The sequence below is a fragment of the Narcine bancroftii genome, chromosome 5, assembly GCF_036971445.1.
Source record: "Narcine bancroftii isolate sNarBan1 chromosome 5, sNarBan1.hap1, whole genome shotgun sequence".
Classification (NCBI taxonomy): Eukaryota; Metazoa; Chordata; class Chondrichthyes; order Torpediniformes; family Narcinidae; genus Narcine; species Narcine bancroftii.
In genome coordinates this window covers 219,787,359-219,808,346 of record NC_091473.1, presented here as the reverse complement: position 1 = coordinate 219,808,346, position 20,988 = coordinate 219,787,359, and the positions used below count along the sequence as shown (strand labels likewise).

General features: G+C 45.0%; 2 protein-coding genes across 5 annotated transcripts in view; both read left to right on the top strand.

Moving 5' to 3' along the window:
* LOC138765527 (uncharacterized) overlaps positions 1-12,167 on the top strand; it is a 142,874-nt gene extending 130,707 nt beyond the window's left edge. Inside the window, exons 40-44 of the mRNA XM_069942557.1 lie at positions 260-286; positions 1,831-1,866; positions 9,748-9,774; positions 10,892-10,927; positions 12,136-12,167. Coding sequence (XP_069798658.1) covers positions 260-286; positions 1,831-1,866; positions 9,748-9,774; positions 10,892-10,927; positions 12,136-12,167 — 158 coding nt within the window. The remainder of the gene's footprint in view (positions 1-259; positions 287-1,830; positions 1,867-9,747; positions 9,775-10,891; positions 10,928-12,135) is intronic.
* Positions 12,168-17,145: 4,978 nt separating this feature from the next.
* LOC138764882 (zinc-binding protein A33-like) overlaps positions 17,146-20,988 on the top strand; it is a 48,672-nt gene continuing 44,829 nt past the window's right edge. The window contains exon 1 of one of the 4 annotated variants that reach the window (XM_069941311.1): positions 17,146-19,508. In XM_069941311.1, the coding sequence (XP_069797412.1) occupies positions 19,463-19,508 (46 nt within the window). In that variant the 5' untranslated portion in view covers positions 17,146-19,462. The remainder of the gene's footprint in view (positions 19,509-20,988) is intronic. The other 3 variants (XM_069941312.1, XM_069941310.1, XM_069941308.1) reach the window with 3 other exon arrangements.

Below are 20,988 nucleotides of genomic sequence, written 5' to 3'. Positions count from 1 at the left end.
AAATGGCCCACTGAGTAAAATAATATTTTCTGTTATTCCCATTGCAGCCTGTACGTTTGTACAGTATACAAGTTTGCAACATATGTTGTGCAAAGACGCAGCAGATACATACTGACAAGAGCTCCCTTTAGTTATACTGTCACCCTTTTAACTTTATATTGACAATGATTGGATAAACATTCCCTCAATGGTATTTCATTTTCTGTCAGAGATTCTATTTGGAGTCGATCTCAAACTATTTTACTTTCTGCATTAACAGAGGAAATAAATCACAAGAAAGAAGAAGGTAAATTACTTCTGTCACACATTTTACGGCTGGGGCTATATGTACCACTTATGGCAGTGTGGGAGGGGGGGAAGAGCAAGGTGGCGTTAAATTTATTGTCCCCTTTTCACATCATCCAATACTTAATTCCATTGACTGGAATTGTAAGAGACGATCCTGCATAAAAGTGCTGGATAATATACTTCTCTGAAGCAGTGGACTCTGAGAGTTGAAGGAACCAAATGAGATGAAAACAGGGCCTATAATTTGACACCACTGCTTGGTGAAGCCGTCAGCCGTCATCTTAAAACGTGATGTCTCACCAACGAAATCATTATACACGACCGCCCTTTATATCCAAAGAATCCCTTTGTACTTAATTCAGGGGTAGTCAGCAACTCAGCTCAAACAATCTCGCATGTTCAGTTCTGATTCATCGAAGCACAATAAATAGAACTTCTGCCACAAAGTCTCTTCAAGATCAATTCGGTGGGTTTTTCAGTAATATTTAAAAGTGGTCATGAAGAAATCTTAATTGTTGAGATGACTTTCTTTTCCTGAGAGGTTAAACTGAGATTTTACCTCCTGCATAGTTCGACATGAAATTTTAAAAAATTGACTGTGCGCGGTGTGTTTTTTTTGTGTGTGCATGTAAGCTCAATAGGAGGGTTCATGTAATTATAATGTTGACCGTGTTTAATCTGGTTATAATGTAAAGTCAGAATCTATGTCCCAAAAATAAGTTCAGCAGCACCAAAAATGCATTTAGCCAGATTGATCACAATGCCAAATACATCAAGTCTCTGGAATAGTGTTATAAGATGGTGCTTGTTTCCTTTTCATCCACACTTGCTACAAGAATATCATCGCTATAGATATGTATACAAAATCGAGGCTGGAGACTACGTTGTCCATAAACTGTTGGAATGTCTGAGCTGCATTCTGCAAACGGAATGCCATTCAAAGAATTTCAGACATGCTGAAAAGAGTCATTACTGCTGCTTTGGCAACACCGGAAGGCTCCACCGGAAGAACCCGCCAGGTTTATTTTTGCAAATACACTTTTGCTGTTCAGGTTCATTGAGAAATCTTGTAAATTGGGAATGTGGTATTGGTCAGGAATGGTGGAATTGTTGAGCACAAGAATATCACTGCACGGCCACCCATCCCCCAGAGACATCCTCGGGACCATATGCAACAGCGACGCCCAGCAGCTGTCAGATCTGAAAACTATTCCAAGCTCCTGCATGTGGTCGAATTCGAATTCTGCTTTCATAATTTTAAGACAATCCGGGGCTAATCTCCGAGCCCTTGCTGCAATCAAAAGGACCCCGGGTCTCTATGTGGTGGGTCACTGCATGCTTAATGTCTCCATGCTGATACAATGGCATCACTAAGTGAAGGAAATGTTTGAGAAATGCTCTGAAAAGACACAGAAGCGAGGTTGATGACCATGTTGAAGGGCATGTGAAGGGGACAATGGAATGATTTGTTTTGTCTGAATTGGCACTTTAAAAAAAATAATGATACTGCTGGCTGACACCATAAATATGCTCTTCTTCCAGAAATCAAAGAATTGAAATCTACCCGAGAAAAGACAGGTGAGGAACATAAATATTGTATCAAGGATATCGAAGATTTGGAAAGTCTTTGAAAATTCACAATGACTAACAAATGGGTACAACCTTATTTGAGATAAGAACAACTTCATTTATGCAGGCTGGACTAGCAGCGTTGCGTTACAGTCATAATTTATCTACAACAGTTTATTTTTAACATCTATCAGACATTTCAACTTATTACACTACTCTGACACCACAAAAGGACTGCTTACGTCAGTGGTCCTCAACCTTTTTCTTTCCACTCACGTACAACTTCAAGTATTCCCTAGGTCATAGGTACTCTGATTAGTAAGGGTGGTATGTGGGTGGAAAGAAAAAGTTTGAAAACCACTGTTTTAATCGTACCTAATTAACTCGTTATGTGTACGGTTTCATAACTCCAAAGGAAACAGCCCAGTGGCAATTTTTCTCAAGCAAAATATTTCAGTAACAATTGGGTCTGGAACAGTGATTCTCAACCTTCCCTTCCTACCCACATACCACATATCACATCCCTTACTAGTCACAGAGCACTTATGGCACAGGGATTACTTAAAGTGGTATGTGAGTGGAAAGAAAAAGGTTGAGAACCACCAGTCTTTTTTTTTTCTTTTTTTCTTTGGCTTGGCTTCACGGACGAAGATTTATGGAGGGGGTAAAAGTCCACGTCAGCTGCAGGCTCGTTTGTGGCTGACAAGTCCGAAGCGGGACAGGCAGACACGGTTGCAGCGGCTGCAGGGGAAAATTGGTTGGTTGGTCTACACTATTGATAAGTAACTTTTTTTGCACTTGGAAAGTTTTAGATGTGTATTATTTCTCTCTCTTGGGTATTCATTGTCTCTTTTTAATTCAGTTAAGTACATTGTTATACTGCAGTTGTTTATGATGTCCTTTTGAGATATGCCCTGTTCAGCAGCGGCAAATACACATATAAATGCAGAAGAGCCTAGAACAATGCATATGACCACAAATTAATTATCTTTATGATTATCACATGCCATTCTGCCCTTACACTATAAAATACTCTAATGGCCTGAGATCTACGTTTCTTACTAAAGTGGACGACCTCTCATTTACCAACATTGTACTCCTTCCACGAGACACTTGGCTACTCACTTAACCTATCTCTGCAGCCTCTCCCTGTCCACCATACAATTGGCTTTGCCACTTAATTTCGTGTAATCAGCCAACTTGGGGTATGTTTCAATTCGCCCCCTCCTCCAAACATTTCATGTATATTGTGAAGAGTTCTGAGCCCAGCAGCAAATCTTTGTGGCAACTCATAAATGATTGATTACCTGTGAGAATAACACCCATTTGTCTCAAGTCTCAAGTTAAATAATCATGTATCCATGCCAAATTTACTCCCAATTTGGTGAATCTTATGCAGAAGGTTTTTTTCTGAGGCACCTTAAAACATTTTCTGGAAATCTAAATACATCACATTCACCTGCTCCTCTCTATCCACTGCACTCATTAATCCTCAAGTAGGTCTACATTTCTCAATGGATTCCCTGCATTCTTGTTGCCTTTCCCTGCCGTGTGCTTTTCCAAGGTTTCATAAACTGCCATCTTTGCCTTTCACAATTATCAGAATATACTGGTCCTGAAATATCATTAAAGTGTGGCGGTTCACCACAAGGCAGGCGAACCAGCCCCGCTTGTAAGCCACGCGGCGGGGCAGCCAGCCAAAATGGCGCCGTCTGGGGTTTCCCTTCCTTCCAGCTCGGGGCTCAGAAACCCGCGTTTGGGGACCACATGACGCCCGGGTGACGTCCGCGCCCTCCAGCGCGGTTCTCAGCCAGGTCCAGGCTGGGAGTATAAGTGCAGCCCAGCAGCCTGCAATAAACCAGTCTGCTCACTGAGCTCAACCTGTCTGGTTGCATGTGTTATTGCAGGAGCAGTGTAGCCGCCGCTACTATTGGTGACCCCGACTGGTTCAAACGTCTTTGAACCCATCATGAGCGAGCCTGGGATCAGCGCTATAGCTGTGAAACTGCCTGAATTCTGGGTTCAGGAGCCGGAGACCTGGTTCGACCACGCGAAGGCCCAGTTTCACCTCCGCCAGATTTCGGTCGACATGAGCAAATTCTACCATGTGATCGCTGACCTGGACCAGGCCACCGCCAGATGCGTGCTACACCTTGTTCAGCACCCACCCGCCAAGGACAAGTACGAGACCATCAGGTAAGTGCTTACTGGGTATCCTCGGACTATCCAGACACCAGTTTCCCACTCGGGTGCTGCATCTCGACGCCCTGGGGGACAGGTCCCCGATGGAACTGATGGACAAGATGCTCGCGCTCATGGGTGAGCACACCAACTGCCCACTTTTCGAGTGCATCTTCCTCGAACATATGCCCAGGAATATCCGCCCGCTGCTGGTTCAGGAGAGCTTCACTAACCCGAGGAAGGTCGCCCAGAAGGCCCAAGAGCTATGGCTCGCACAATTCTTGGAAGGCTCAGTGGACAAGCAGGTCACGAGGCACGGGCATGGGCACAACCATGCCAAGCCCTCCCCTAGTGTTGCGGTAGAGCACCCGGCCCCTGCAGGGGCCCCCAAGAACATAACCAAGGCCACAGCATCCACTTCAGGCCTCTGCTTCTATCACCAGCGCTGGGGAGCCAAGGCTCGGAAGTGTCGTCAGCCCTGCTCATTCCAGGCAAATGACCAGGCTGGCCGTTGTTAATGGCTGCGGTGGCAGGCCAAGTACACAGCTTTCTCTACCTGCGGGACTCAGTCAGCAGCCGGTGGTTCCACTGGAGCCCAGATCAGCATCACACTGGCAATGGCCATCGAATCCAGGAACTGACTTCGTGGACCTCTGTAATGGAGGATTTAGACCAGCTTATGCAAGAATGTATACATGTGAATCAGAAGACATAATCTAAATTCCACCATGGGGCCCAGAGATGCATATGAATCAGTGGACATATCTAATTTACACCATGAGGCCCAGAGATGCAGTTGTCTTTTGTTGGTTGGAGACTGTCAGGAGACCTTGAAGATAAGTAAATCATTTATTCAGGGTGATGGGCTATGAGTAAGCAATTTTTGGGTAATATAAGCCAGGGGTGGAAACGTCTCTCAGCAAGAAGAAGAACTTCTAGAGTCCAATCAATGTCCTGGTGGGGGGAGGCGGAGAACCTACTACAAGTGTACGGTCGTTGCCTCGCTTCGGCAGTTGGGACCAGTCCAGGCGTTGATAAGTATAATTGGGAAGAGCTTCCATATTGGAATTTGAAATCTGCTTTAAATTTAGTAATAAAGATTTGTATAAACTGAAGTGCTCTCAGCTTGTGTCTCCATTTTCTTTCGGTAGCTCAAACACTGTGACCAATCTAAAACAAACAAAGTGAGAGGTACAAATTTACCAAGACAACCTCCCCTCTGTGCGGCCAACGCAATGGCAATCTGGACGTATGGAGACAATTCAGTCCACTTTCAGATCAGCCAACAGAATTTTGCATGGAGGTTCACCATCTCGTCCCTCCCAACTGCCATTCTGGGTGCAGACTTCCTCCTCTCACACGGACTTCTGGTGGACATTCGAGGTAGGCTCCTGGTGGACACCCATACCTTCCATGCCGTTCGCCTCCCGCTCGGAGCAACCGCAGATGGCCACAATCAGGACGCCCAGAGACGAGTACCAGCAGATCCTGGACTAGTTCCCGACACTCTGCAAGCCACAGTTCTCCGCTTCCTCGCCGCGCCACAGGGTGTTCCATCACATCCCCACCCAGGGCCCACTGGTTCATGCCAAGGCACACCAGCTCCTGCCTGACAAGCTCCAGGTAGCGAAGGAGGAGTTTTCGCACCAGTTGGAGATGGGGATCATTCAGCAGTCCAACAGCCCATGGGCCTTGCCACTCCACCTGGTCCTGAAAGCCTCTGGTTGCTGGCGTCCCTGCAGAGACTATCGACGGCTCAACGAGGCAACCATTCCTGACCGTTACCCCATCCCTCACATCAGGACTTTACGGCCAACCTGCACAGCGTGAGGGTCTTCTCCAAGGTTGCCTTGGTGTGTAGATATCACCAGAACACGGTGCACCCTGAGGACATACCCGAGACAGCCATCATCGCCCCCTTTGGCCTGTTCGAATGCCTGCACATGCCGTTCGGGCTCAAGAATGTCACTCAGACCTTCCAGCGCCTCATGGACTCTGTGGGCAGGGATTTGGATTTCGTTTTTATTTATTTCGACATCCTTGTTGCCAGCTAGGACTGGGCGCAACACAACCCCCATCTACGTGCCCTTTTCTCCCGGCTTGCCAACTTCGGCCTTTGCCAGAATGGTGGGAGAATGATTCGTATGGCATGAGCTGCGGAAGCAGATCGTGGGCTGGGAAAGAACATGCACCCATTGCCAGATGTCTAAGGTGCACAGGCACACCAGGGCACCCGTACAGGAGTTCGAGCACGTCCGGGAACAGTTCAGCCACATTCACGTGGACATCGTCGGGCCCTTACCCATTTCCTGGGCCAAATGCCAGTTCGGGAAAGAGTTCATGCAGTTCCTGGGCCATAACATCACGACCGAAGGAGCCACGCCCGCCGCTGCAAAAGTTGCCGCCATCAGGGAGTTCCCATGCCCGAACAGCCTCAGGAGGCTGCAGGAGTTCACGGGTATGGTCAACCTTTACAACCACTTCATCCTGGGAGCTGCGCGCATTATGCATCTGCTATTCGCCCTCATCGCAGCCAAGCACAAGATGCTCACTTGGAACCCAGAAGCCTGCACCACATTCAAGGCCACCAAGGATGCCCTCGTGAAGGCCGCCATGCTGCCCACCTGCACAATGACCTGCATATGGCCCTCTCTGTCAATGCCTCTGCCACAGCCATCGGTGCCATCCTGGAGCACCAGGTGAATGGACATTGGAAGCCACTGGCATTCTTCAGCTGTCTGCTCCGCCCGCTGGAAAGCAAGTATAGTGCCTTCGACCGCGAGTTACTGGGCATGTATTTTTTGGAGGGGAGTATTTTTACCATCTTCACCAACCACACACCCCCTCACCCAGGTGCTCATGATGGCAAAGGCTCCCTGGTCAGCCCACCAGCAGCATCACCTCTCCTTCGTGTCGGAGTTTACCACCGACATTCGGCACAAGGCAGGGAAGGACACTGTGGTTGCCAATGCACTCTCGCGATGGGCCATCTGCGCGCTGACGCCTGGCCTCGACTTCGACGAGCTCGCCCAGGACCAGGAAGCTGATGAGGAGATGAGGGCCTTCAAGACCGCCATCACTGGCCTGCACTTCTAAGACCTCCCGACTCCGAACGGTGAAGGCACCATCCTGTGAGATATCTCCTTGGGCACCCCGTGGCCAGTGGTTCCACAGCAGTGGCGTAGGCAGGTCTTCCGTCACATCCACAACCTTTCACATCCGTCCATCAGGACAACGGTCCTAATGGTGGCAGAACGGTTCATATGGCATGGGCTGCGAAAGCAGATCACGGGCTGGGCCAGAACATGCACCCATTGCCAGACGTCCAAGGTGCACAGGCACACAAGGGCAACCATACAGGAGTTCGAGCACGTCCGGGAACGGTTTAGCCACATTCACGTGGACATCGTCGGGCCTTTACCCGTTTCTTGGGGCAACCATTACTTGTTTACGGTGGTGGACCACACCACTCGCTGGCCCGAGGCAATCCCGATGCCATACACCTCCACCGACTCCTGTTCCCGAGACCTGTTCCATGGTTGGGTCGCCCGATTCGGCATCCCGCCTCACCTCACCAGCGATCGGGGTGCCCAGTTCACATCTTCGCTCTGGGCACAGCTTGCCAACAGGTTGGGGATACAGCTACACCACACCACGGCCTACCACCCGAGGCCAATAGACTGGTCGAATGTCTGCACCGCCACCTTAAGTCGGCGCTCATGCCCTGCCTCACCGGACCCGACTGGACGGATGAACTGCCTTGGGTGCTCCTGGGCATCCGCTCCACTCCCAAGGAAGATCTGCAGGCATCATCAGCTGAGCAGGTCTACGGTGCGCCACTGGCACTACCTGGTGAGTTTGTCAATGCACCTCACAATCCCTGCAGGAACTACGGTCATATGGTCGCCGCATGAACTACTTCCTCACCTCAGGGCACGTTTGGACTCCTTCGAACCCCCACCACCGCCCAGGCATGGCACCCGCCCGACTCACGTTCCTGACGAACTGCTTTCCACGGAGTTTGTTTTCGTTTGGCGGGGCCTGACCACAGCACTTCTGCAGCGACCGTTCAAGAGGCCGTACAGGGTTATACAGCATTCTGGCTCGACTTTCATGCTGGACTTGGGCGGCAGGCATGAGCTGTTTACCATGGACAGGCTGAAACCAGTGCACTTCAATCCCACCGAGCCCATGGTCGTTGCCCAGCCCAATAAGTGAGGCCGCCTGGCAAAAAAGGACAATGGTGCCGGTTCTGAGGGTGGGGGGGAGGGGCTGTGTGTTGGCTCACCACATGCCAGGCGAACTGGCCCCGCTTGTAAGCCACGCGGCAGGGCAGCCAGCCAAAATGGCGCCATCTGGGGTTTCCCTTCCTTCCAGCTCGGGGCTCGGAAACCCGCGCTTGGGGACCACGAGATGCCCAAGTGACATCAGTGCCCTCCAGCGCAGTTCTCAGCCAGGTCCGGGCTGGGAGTATAAGTGCAGCCCAGCAGCCTGCAATAAACTAGTCAGCACACTGAGTTCAACCCATCTGGTTGTGTGTGTTATTGCAGGAGCAGAGTAGCCGCCACTACATAGTACTTTTAAAAGGCTCAGACTTGTCAGGTGACATCTTAGCCACATGTATATACTCCCAGTCTACTTTCTGTAGTCATCTTATATGTCATTGATATCGGCCTTGCCCCAGTTCCAGATCTTACTTAATGTGTTTTCTCTTTCCATAACTACCCTGAAACTTCAAGAATGATGGTCACTCTTTAACAAGCTCTCAGTCAATGACACTTACTCCCTCTCCACAGTTTCATTTCCAAGTACCCTGTACAAGAAAGAGAGCTGCCAGTCTCTTATTGGACTTTATATTTATTGTCAAAAGGCTATTTTGACCCACTTAATATGTTTAATCCTTTGCGTTAAAGCAATCCCACTTAATATTTAGGAAGTTAACATCTCCCACATTTCTAACATTATTGTTCTTGCACATTACTGTGATTTGCTTGCGTATTTGCAGCTTTAGTTTGCACTGATTATTAAATAGCTTATATCATAACTTAAGAAAACTGATCACCTTCTCATAAGGTTGTTCTACCTTTGTCATCTTGTTGAGCAACCCTCCAGGATAATCTCTCAAAGTTACTTTATCTCTCATTGGTCCACTTTAGACGGTGCGATATTCCACGTGTCAATCTATTGGGCCATATTATACACATATTTAAAATTATTTCAAACTGATCCATTTTCCACAATACAACATGTACTTAATGGAAGAGTTATTCTCAGGAGACACTCTGGAAATAATGGTCACTGTTAAAAACAAAATGTTGTTTCTATTTAAGACTGAGACGGTGTGTAATTTTACTTCTCAGGCTGTGATCAGACATTAGATTTGTCTTTATGAAATAATGGTGGATGTAGAGTCTTTGTAAACTTTTGTATAAAAAATAGTCAGATACATCTCAAACAAAAGACTGAAAAGTTACCATAGGTAGAATGGAATGCCGAGTCATTGTTAAATGTTGGATTGGGCTTAAAAAGGATAAGGACCGATGAACTCTACAAATTCATAAGTTTGTCTGTTCATTGTTGATCAAATATCCATTAACAATGTTGTCATTCGTTTCCTCGTGTATAAGGATTACAAGTTGCAATATGGCATTGTTTTATTTTAGAATGTATTAATTCACTAAATCAAAACACATTGTCCCTTTTCAACAGAAATGAAATTATTTCAAAAGGAGATGGGTAAACAAACAAATCTCTTGCCATTTGCGTCTTGAAAATTTGCTTTTTTTTGGAGCATCCTTATATCTAAAATATGTGCACTACAATGCAATAGGCAAACAAAAATGTGGGCCACAATTGATGTAGAATTGCTGATCACACTCAGCAAGTGAGCATCATCTGGAAGGATTAAAAAATACCGAGGTGATCCCTTTTGTTTGATGTCTCTCCGTCTTCGCTCCATCCATTAAAGTTCGGCTAGCTAACATCTTCCACTGTTAATACACTAAGTATTTTCCTTTTTTAAATATTGTTATTGAGTTTAACATATAAACTTGCATAAAATATTTGGGAAAATACATAACTAGTCATCTCACGAATATAAAATTGTGTATATATATAGATAGATAAAAACACAAATTAATGGATTACATTAAACAGTTCCTTGATCCACAAAAGAAACAAGCAGTTAATTAGTTGATAATAACTATGTTAAACCCATACTTGCCAAGTTAAGCCAAATAAAAATTGATAAAAAGAAAAAAAAGAAAACCAAATAAATCTAAAAACTAAATCTAATCTGCCCCCTCCCTCTAATCAAGGTACCACATTAACAATAGAAAGTTTCAATTTTTAAAGATGTGGGTTCCATTCATAGAATACTATCAAGACTGGAAGATTTAAGAATTTTGAATGTCCTGGAGATTCTCTTTCCGATGTCTGAAGGTCGCCATCAGATCCAAAATTTCCCCTTTTTTATATGTAACTTTGACTAAGCCTTTTCCAAATGCTGCATTTTTGCAAATTGTTCCCTCAATTCCTTTCTAAGTGATTGTCAACCAGAAAAGTAAACCTGACCGATTGATGTACCCATTCCATTTTTTTAATATTTGCTTTTTTTTTAACCTCAAATTAAATAGTATATATAATTCAACCCATAGAGTTTCACCATATTTGACAGTAATGTATTGATCAAACAAGTTTGTTAAACATCCATCAATTTTACCTGTTCACTGATTTCTCACTTTTTTTTAATATCAGAGAATATTAAGCAGGTTTTCCTTTCATTCTTGTTCTGGTATTTCATGTTACATTTTGAAATCTTGTAAAATTACCCAAGCATTGTGTCTTTTTCCAGAAATAAAGGGTATTTTGAAAAGGGTCACAGCATTGGGTAAGTTATGTAATTTGATAAACACCTGTTAAGAATACTCACCTGAAATAGCATGTGTAATATGCTGTTTCTTCTGTGACTAATAGGTCGACAGCATCGAGTCCACGCTGCTGAAGATCCAGCTGCGCTGGATGGGTCACGTCTCCAGAATGGAGGACCATCGCCTTCCCAAGATCGTATTATATGGCGAGCTCTCCACTGGCCACCGTGACAGAGGTGCACCAAAGAAAAGGTACAAGGTCTGCCTAAAGAAATCTCTTGGTGCCTGCCACATTGACCACCGCCAGTGGGCTGATAACGCCTCAAACCGTGCATCTTGGCGCCTCACAGTTTGGCGGGCAGCAGCCTCCTTTGAAGAAGACCGCAGAGCCCACCTCACTGACAAAAGGCAAAGGAGGAAAAACCCAACACCCAACCCCAACCAACCAATTTTCCCTTGCAACCGCTGCAATCGTGTCTGCCTGTCCCGCATCGGACTGGTCAGCCACAAACGAGCCTGCAGCTGACGTGGACTTTTTACCCCCTCCATAAATCTTCGTCCGCGAAGCCAAGCCAAAGAAAAGAATAGTCAATCAGAGGTGCGTTTATATTGTACAAAGTAAATGTTGGCAGCAAATCAAAAAACGGAGAACATCTCCAAATAATTGAAGGAAAATGTTGTTGGAATAATCATTAATGAGAGTGAAAATTGCCAGTGACTGTGGTGGAACAAGTGGAAGGAATTGATGGATCTAGATGTTTTAGGTTTTCAGAATATTTTAGTGACTCGAAATGATGAAAGTATTGATGCTCTGAGATTTTTAAAATTAATTCATGACCAGACCTGGTGCTAATGTATGTCAGCTAGCAAAGTAAAGTAGATAGAATGCTGCAAAGGAAGGTAAAATGAACAAAATACTTAAAACAGACAGGGCAAATTGTAAATTGTGCGAATGAATAAATATAATTTTACTAATCGAGAGCTTACAGGAATTTTACTGCCAACTAGTTGGGGTCAAGTTGCTAGTTGAAGGAGAAGACTTTGGTTTCTCAGATGTGCAAAGAGAAAAAGACCACACAGTATCAAAAGAAATATCAATTTCTTGCACTATTTTTATTTATTTTGTAAGGTGATTTATATAAATCTTTGCACTGTGATACTGTCTGCAAAACAGCGAATTTCATGACATGTTCATGACAATAACTTCTGACTCTGATTCTGTTTGTAGTTGAGAACTTAGTGCAGACCTTATCAAAGTGATAGAAGGCATCACAGAGTAAAAACCAACCAACCAATTCATGCATAATGGGAAACATACCAGTCCAAAGAATAAACTGACTACAATATACATTTTCCAATTGCAAGTTCAGGTTTCAGTCAGCGAAGTGGATAGGGTGAAGCCATTTTTTAATATCACACTCACTTCATTGGTTTAACATCTCTTGATGAGGCATAAAATATCCATTTATATTCTTTTGTCTGTATGGCCATTTGCAGTGCGTTTCAAGTATTAAAGGGTGCAATATTTACATCTTCCTACACTTTCCAAAGCTTGTGTTTCAGACAAAGTACAATTCCTTTGTACTTCCTTTTAATTTAGTGTGGAGTGTGTGTTGCACAAAACAAACTCGATTATGGATCACCTTCGGAGGTCGGTCGTCAAAGAAGCCAATTGCAAGGCAATTTGATTTATTTCCCTGGAGAATCAGATAGGGGGAGCTATGGGACCCAAACACCACTTGTTTTATACTGAACCTAATTGACTCGTTATGTGCACTTCAAGCCACCCTGTTCCAATACTATTCTTTTCTTTGGCTTGGCTTCGCGGACGAAGATTTATGGAGGGGGTAAAAAGTCCACGTCAGCTGCAGGCTCGTTTGTGGCTGACCAGTCCGATGCGGGACAGGCAGACACGATTGCAGCGGTTGCAAGGGAAAATTGGTTGGTTGGGGTTGGGTGTTGGGTTTTTCCTCCTTTGCCTTTTGTCAGTGAGGTGGGCTCTGTGGTCTTCTTCAAAGGAGGTGTGCTGAAAATTATCCTGGTATTTCTGTTGGGAAAATACTGATTATAAAATCAAAACAGGACAAAAACAATCCTGCACATTATCACCCAATTAACTTCTTATCAATCATTGGAAAATCTGTAGAGCTTATACGAGGAAACGGTCCTTTAGCCAAATTATCTATGTTGTCTATCTGAGTTCATCCCACTTTTTAGACATATAGCATGGTGACAGGCCCTTCCAGCCATGAACCCAAATGCACCAATTAACCTAAAATCCCTGATCATTTTTTCTTGAAAGATGAGAGAAAAGCTAAGCATATAAAGGAAACCCACAGATACACAGAGAAAATGTACAGATAGACAGATTTCAACCTGGGTCACTGGAGCTGACATTGCATTGCACAAACCTGTGTTTACCAGTGTTTGGCAGATACCTCTCTAAATTTTAAAGAGATTCAGGTCCAAATGTCGTTCAAGCATTGTAATTGTACTCACCTTTACCACTTCATGTGGCATCTTGTTCAACATGCTCCGTGTGAAAATGTGGCTCCTCAGGTCCCTATTAAATCATTCCTCACGCCTTAAATCTGTGCCTTCTGGTTTTAGATCCCCCTCCTCTTGGGAAAAAAATTCTGTAACCTTATCTAGGCCCCTCATAATTACAAGTACAGTCACCTCAGCCTTGTATGCTCCACGAAAATTCCACAGCATATGCAATCTTTCATTAAAATTCAAGTGATGTTTTTGTCAATCTTTTAGCACCCTTTCCAACTTAATGGCATCCTTCTTATAGCCAGGCGGCCACAATTACACACAATATTTCAGGTGTGATCTCCCAAACATCTCGATAAAAAGAATAGTAAGGGACAAAATTGGTCCCCTTGAAGATCAGAGCGGTCAGCTATGTATGGAGCCAGAAGGGATGGGGGAAATCTAAAATGATTATTCTTATCAGTATTTACTCAGGAACCAGGCATAGAGTTGTGGGAAGTAAAGAAAACAAGCACTGAGGAGGAACCAGGAAAGTTGATGAAGAAAAGGCTGTGGAAGTTGTCTACATGGACTTTAGTAAGGCCTTAACAAGGTCTCCACATGGGGAGGTAGTTAACTGGATTCAACATTGGCTAGATGGGAGAAGCCACAGGGTGGTGGTGACTGTGAGGCCTGTGACTAGTGGTGTGCCAAGGATCAGAAATGAGACCATTGTTGTTTGTCATCTACATCAATGATCTGGATGATAATGTAGTAAATTTGATCAGCAAAGTTGCAGATGACATAAAGATTGGAGATGTTGTAGACAGTAAGGAATACTTTCAAAGCTTGCAGAGGGATTAGGACCAGCTTGAAAAATGGGCTGAAAAAAATTGCAGATGGAATTTAATGCAGACAAGTGTGAGGTATTGCATTTTGGAAGGACAAACTAAGAAAGGACATACATTGTAAATGGTAGAACACTAGGAGTGTGGTAGAACAGAGGGATCTGTTAGTCCAGATACATAATTACCTGAAAGTGACATCCCATGTAGATAGGGTTGTAAAGAGAGCTTTTGGCATGTTGGCCTTCAGAATTGAAAGTATTGAGAGTAGGAGTTGAGACGTCATGGTAAAGTTGAACAAGACATTCATGAGGGCAAATTTGGAGTGCTATGTGCAATTTTGGTCACCTAACTACAGGAAAGATATCAATAAGTCAAAAATGTCCAGAGAAGATTTATTAGGATGTTGCCCAGACTTACAGGGAAAGTTAAACAGGATAGGACTTTATTCCCTGGAGTGTAGAAGAATGAGACAAAAATTGATAGATGTATTATAAAATTATGAGGGGTCTAGACAGATAAATCTAAGTTGGCTTTTTCCACTGAGGATACGTGAGATAGGTGAGAGGTCATGGGTTAAGGGTGAAAGGGAAAGGTTTAGAGCACACATGTCAAACTCTGGCCTGCGGGCCAAATTTGGCCAGTGATATAATTATATTTGGCCCGCAAGATCATATCAAAAATTTATTAGAGGTGGCCCGCTGGCCGCCATGCCAGTATAGCTCATGCACAGTAACCGCTGTGTCCCAGGGTGAGAAAGAGAGAGAAAAATCCTGGTCCTTGAAAAGTAGTGGTGGGTGGTTTTATAAACATGCTGTCGTGTCCCCCCACCCACCCCCCTACCGCAGCGTGGCCTTGCCGGTGTCAGGGGAAGCCAAGGCCGCTTCCCAGTGCCCGGAACCCCAGTGGCACAGCGTTTCTTGGAGCTGCAGATGGAGTCGGGACGCCGGAGGGAAGATTGGGGCTCCCCGCCGGGCGATGTGGGCGCCGGCCGCCCTGTGCCTTCTCACCAGACTAGCGGCAGGTGCCCAGAGTACACGTGGAGAGCGAGGCTGGTCGGGCAGGTAGGGTGGAACCCCCCGCCAATCTCAGGAGTGGCGTGGGCTGGATCAGGATTAGCCGCGCTCACCTGTTCCTCCGCCGCTGACCGGGATCCCAGCGCGGTCCTGAGCGCGGAGACTGCCCTGGAAAGGTCCTGGGACACTGGCACGGAAAGTAAAAGGGGTCCAGGAGAAACTCAGCAGGTCAAGGGGGGGTCCGGGAGAAACTCAGCAGGTCAAGGGAGGTCCGGGAGAAACTCAGCAGGTCAAGGGGGGTCTGGGAGAAACTCAGCAGGTCAAAGGGGGATCCGGGAGAAACTCAGCAGGTCAAGGGGGGATCCGGGAGAAACTCAGCAGGTCAAAGGGGGGTCCGAGAGAAACTCAGCAGGTCAAGGGGGAGGGGTCCGGGAGAAACTCAGAAGGTCAAGGGAGGTCTGGGAGAAACTCAGCAGGTCAAGGGGGGTCTGGGAGAAACTCAGCAGGTCAAGGGGGGTCCAGCAGAAACTCAGCAGGTCAAGGGGGGTCCGGGAGAAACTCAGCAGGTCAAGGGGGCTCCGGGAGAAACTCAGCAGGTCAAGGGGGATCCGGCAGAAACTCAGGGGGGGCCTGACCTCGCCAGGACCGTTGCCCACTCCCCCTCCCTGCCGCAGGCCGACCCGCGACTCACGGTGACGGGGCCGCTGATCCGCCGAGATGCCGCCTTGCAGCGAGAGCCGATGCCCCCGCACTGTCGTTGTCCAACCCGATCGCCCGCAAACCCCGCCCTCCCGCACACAGGCCTGAGTAAGGATTATGAACTTTAATCTCAGGATAAAACGATCTTCCAATAGTTTCATGTCACAGTGATAAATATATTCCTGGTTAAAAATGGTCCTGCACCTGGATACAAGCTCATTAGGCATAAAACTTGAAAAGTGTGTAAATCAAAGGATATCTGTACCAATGGAAAAAGGGCATGACACTTATACAGTTTATACACATTTGAAACCTTCCCTCTTGTCGAATGTACTTGACACAATGAAGCAATGAATTTATTCATGCAAGATAATACATGGCCTGAAAAGCAATTCAAGTCACTTTGCAATTATTGCCTGTGAAATATGTAATCCACCCTGCAGATTTGGAAGTCTAAGTGATTATCCAAGATGTATCTATCCTATTTATTTTTAAATGTTGGATCACACTTGAAGGTGATTGGATCCTCATCCCATTGAGATTATTTGGTCCAGGATGGTATCTCCTTTTCCATCAAATAAAGAGGCTCTGTCACATCACAGTGAGGAGTCACAAATCTTCATGTTTGACACAAAATAAGAGCTTTTGTTATGCAGCAGAACCCAGCTTATTTATGTTCTTGGTCCAGATATCAAAGAGATTTTATTCCTAATCTGGACAACAGCGAGAGAGGATGAGGGAGTGTGAGTATGAGAGAGGATGAGGAAGGGAGTGCGTGTATGAGAGGAGTGCGAGTGTGAGAGAGGATGAGGGAGGGAGTGCGTGTATGAGAGGAGTGCGAGTGTGAGAGAGGATGAGGGAGGGAATGTGAGAGAGGATGAGGAATAGAGTGCGAGTGAGGGAGGGAGGTATAGTGTATAGGAGTAGAGAGGTGTTAATGAGGATCTATGGGGCACTGGTGAGACCCCATTTGGAGTACTGTGTACAGTTTTGGGTCCCCTATCTTAGAAAAGATGTGATGTTGTTAGAGAGAGTGCAGAGGAGATTTACTAAGATGATTCCTGAAACACAGGGGCTGGCATATGGGGAGTATTTGACAGCTCTTGGGTTGTATTCCTTGGAGTATAGGAGAATGAGGGGGGAGGGGGGGTTATCTCATAGAGACATTTCAAATATTGATAAGTTTTGACAGAGTGAATGCGGATAAGATGTTTCCCTTGATGGGTGAATCGAGGACAAGGGGTCATCGTCTTAAAATTAGTCAGAGGGTCGTGGATGTGTAGAACTCACTGCCACACAAAGCAGTGGAGGCCAGATCACTGGGAGTATTTAAACAGGAAATGGACAAGTATCTCATTATCAAGGGATATGGGGAAAAGGCTAGAAATTGGAACTAGGTGTGAGCATAATTTAGCTTAGTGTGGAGTCACAGAACAGACTCAATGGGCCTAGTGGCCTGCCTCTGCTCCTTTAACGTGTGTGTATGTATGTGTGAGAGAGAGAGTGAAATCTGTCCCATTTAGACATTCAATAAAATTATGTTAATTATTCATTAATTCAATATTGTCAGTATTTGCCACACTGCCTACTGTCCTCACTGGGACTCAAACCCCCTTCTGTACCTGGATTCTGTTGACAGAAAGAGTGCAATCAGCTGGCTGAAAAAAATCTCCAGTTCCATCACACTGAGCTCTGGTGCATCTCAAGCCCATGTGCTCAACCCGCTACAGTTCACGCTGCTGAGTCATGATTTCACTGCCAGATTTTTCAAACAGCATCATCATCTGCGGATAATGCAACAAAAGTTCACCTCATCGGCAATAATGCTGAGTCAGCTTTCAGAGGGAGGCTTGTAAAATGGTGGGAGAAAAAACCTGACTCAATGTGGACAAGCAAAGGACAGGATTGTTGACTTCAGGGGGACAAAGACTGACGACTCTCTGTTACACTTCAATGGTTCCGTTGTCGAGAGAGTGGAGAGCATCAAAACGTTCATATAAAACATGACCTATACTGGACCTCCAACTCCTCCTCGTTAGTCAGGAAGGTGTAGCAGTGCCTACAATTCCTCAGGAGTTTGATGATGGCAAGGGTACCAGTGTCCATCTTGTCAACAATTGAGAGTGTTCTGTCTGACTGCATCATTGTGTGATATGCTAAGCTTTCTTGATGATAGCAGCGAGAACAGAGCCTGCGCTAGGTAGTGCGGATCCTTGATGATTACAACATTCCCTGTAGATGTTCTCAGTGGTGTGAAGGGCTTTACCCATGATGTCCTGGGCTGTGTACACCACATTTTGCAGGGCTTTTGCTCGGGGGTATTGGTGTCCCCATATCAGCCCGTGATACAGCCAGTCAGCACACTTTCCACCACACATCTGTAGAAATTTGCCTGGATTTCCAATGTCATGCTTAACCTTCGCAAAGTCCTGAGGAAGTAGAGGGCCTGGAACACCTGGACAGCAAAGATGCATGATTCAGAATGCTCTTTAGTGACTACAGTTCGGCATTTAACACCGACATCCCCATAAAATTGATCAGCAAACTCCAAGACCTGGGACTCAACATCCCTCTGTGTAATTGAATCCTGGATTTCCTCACCTCCAGACCACAATCAGTGAGGATTGGTAAGAAAATCTCTAACACAATCTCCATCAGTACCGGAGCACCACAGGGCTGTGCTTTTAACCCTCTACTCTACTCGCTTTACACCTACGACTGTGAGGCTCTGTATGACAGCAACACCATCCACAAGTTCACTGACAATACTGCAGTAGTGGATTGTACAAAAAGGGTCGATGAGTTGGCATACAGGAGGGAGATTGAAAACCTCGCTGAATTGTGATCTAACAATGGCCTTGCACACATTTTCACCAAAACCAAGAAGCTGATTACTGACTTCAGGAAGGGAAAGCGAAAGATGTATGATCCAGTGATCATTGGGGGATCAGAGGTGGAGAGGGTGAGCAAATTTAAGTTCTTGGGAATTATTATCTTGGAGGATCTTTCCTGGAAAGATGCAACATTGATTTATGGAATCTCATCCAATTGTACATTCTAAAGGCTCCAAGTGCCATTCTGACAGATCAGTATTGCATTTTCTCCATATTAAATATTAAAATTGCAATGTTGAAGAAAGAAAATCCCGGTAACAACGAAAGACAGACGGTTAGGGTATAGCAGAACAAAAGAGATGGATGAACAATTGTACAACTAGAAATATTCCATGGACTATCAACAATTTGAAGGCTATTGGGGAGCATATTTACAATAAAATTCAGATCCATGTATGCTGGAGAACATCTGTTATACAAACGAAAGCTGTGATAGCAATGACATAAGAAACAAAGAGGAGAGAACGAGCCTTCGAGATGTGGTTCTGGCTCAAACATGAAAGCAACATTGCTGGGCCTGGAATTAGGCCTGATGAGGCAAGTGCTGGTGGAGGAATGTCTGGTAAACAACTGTCACAAATAGTGATAGAATAAACAATACTGGGTGTAAAATAAATGATTAAATTATGCATTACGATTCAATAGAATTGGAATCCAAATGTCAAGTTGACGGTGAGTAGCACTGATGGCTTTCCCTTTCTGGTGTGATATTTGTTCAGAAAAATTCCGTTAAGTATAAGACTTTATTTTTAACATAATATTTTAACACCAAGCAAATGTCGAGTGCTGAACATTTTTCTCTGGCTGGTAAAATCGATTTAAGTACAATAGCGTGTGTGAATGCATGCACATTTATGCATGAGCACCTCAGAGCAAAGATCATATTACATTTAAGCTGCTATTGTGCAGATTGGTACAAGCTTCCATCTACAACTTCATGGAAGTTGTGAGATTTTGCATCAAAGTAGGTATTCAATCATGTGAAAGATTTATTGCCAACAGCCTCATACATTTTCCCTTGAATAAAAGCTCCTCTATTCTTCAACTAACCTCTCGAGCTATGGTTCTCCAATTCTTAGAGCATTTCATAAATGTTCCCTGTCCCATTTCTGCCCCTACCATCTCTTTCAATAACCCAGTAATAGGAACTGCACAAAAATGTTCATTCAGCATCACATCCATGTCAAGAAAGCAAACCAATGTCTTTACTTTCTTAGGATTCAAAGGAATTTCCGTATGTCCCCCAGGTTTCTCAACAACCTCTGTGGGTGTCTCATCAGAATCCTGTTTTCTGGATTCATCAATGCACAGTATAATAGCTGCTCTGTTCAATAACAGAAGAATATGCAGAAGATGGTTCATGTAGCTCAGAGCATCCCTCCCCTCCATGGATCTCTGCCGTCCATGAAAAGTGGCTAGCATGTTGAGCTTGTTGCGCTTTTCACTTTCTCCTCCAATCAAGGAGATGTCTCAAAAGTATGAAATTGCTCTCTAGCAGACTTAAAGACCATTTCTTCTCTGCAGCCATCAGGGTCCTAAATAGCATCTCACCAATGCTCTAATGCCTCCCTTGCTTTATTTCAAATCTTTTACCTCATTGTACCTCTACACTCTTTTCTTGTGATCTTGCCCTTCTACTTTATACGACTGTGTGTATGTTGATGTGTCAGAGTGCCCACATAAGAACCATTCTCACTGTGGTTGGTAATAATTGACAAACAAAGATAAGCAAATTTAAGCAATCATAGAATTCCATAGGACACAAATGGGCCTTTTTACCCACCAGATCCACGCCCTTTTTGCCCACCTGCATGAATCACATGTGCCAGTATGAAGACCTTATCCTTAATTTACAGTTCTACCATGATATCTCTGGGCCATTACCTATTCCATGCCTTTCCCAATGTGTTGTATTCAACTTCAATTAATTACAACATTCAGAGTTTTGTGGACTTGCACAACTTAAGCAAAACCTCTGATCGATCTGTCAGTGGGCCACACCACATGATCTCACATTATGGTTAACATATGATAATTACAGTAACTGATCAAGTAACAAATAAAAGCATCATCGCATTTGGCAGTTCTAGGAGCCATACTGAAAAAGACGAGAGATTATCAAGTGACGAGAAACTTTCCCAGGGAATTGTAA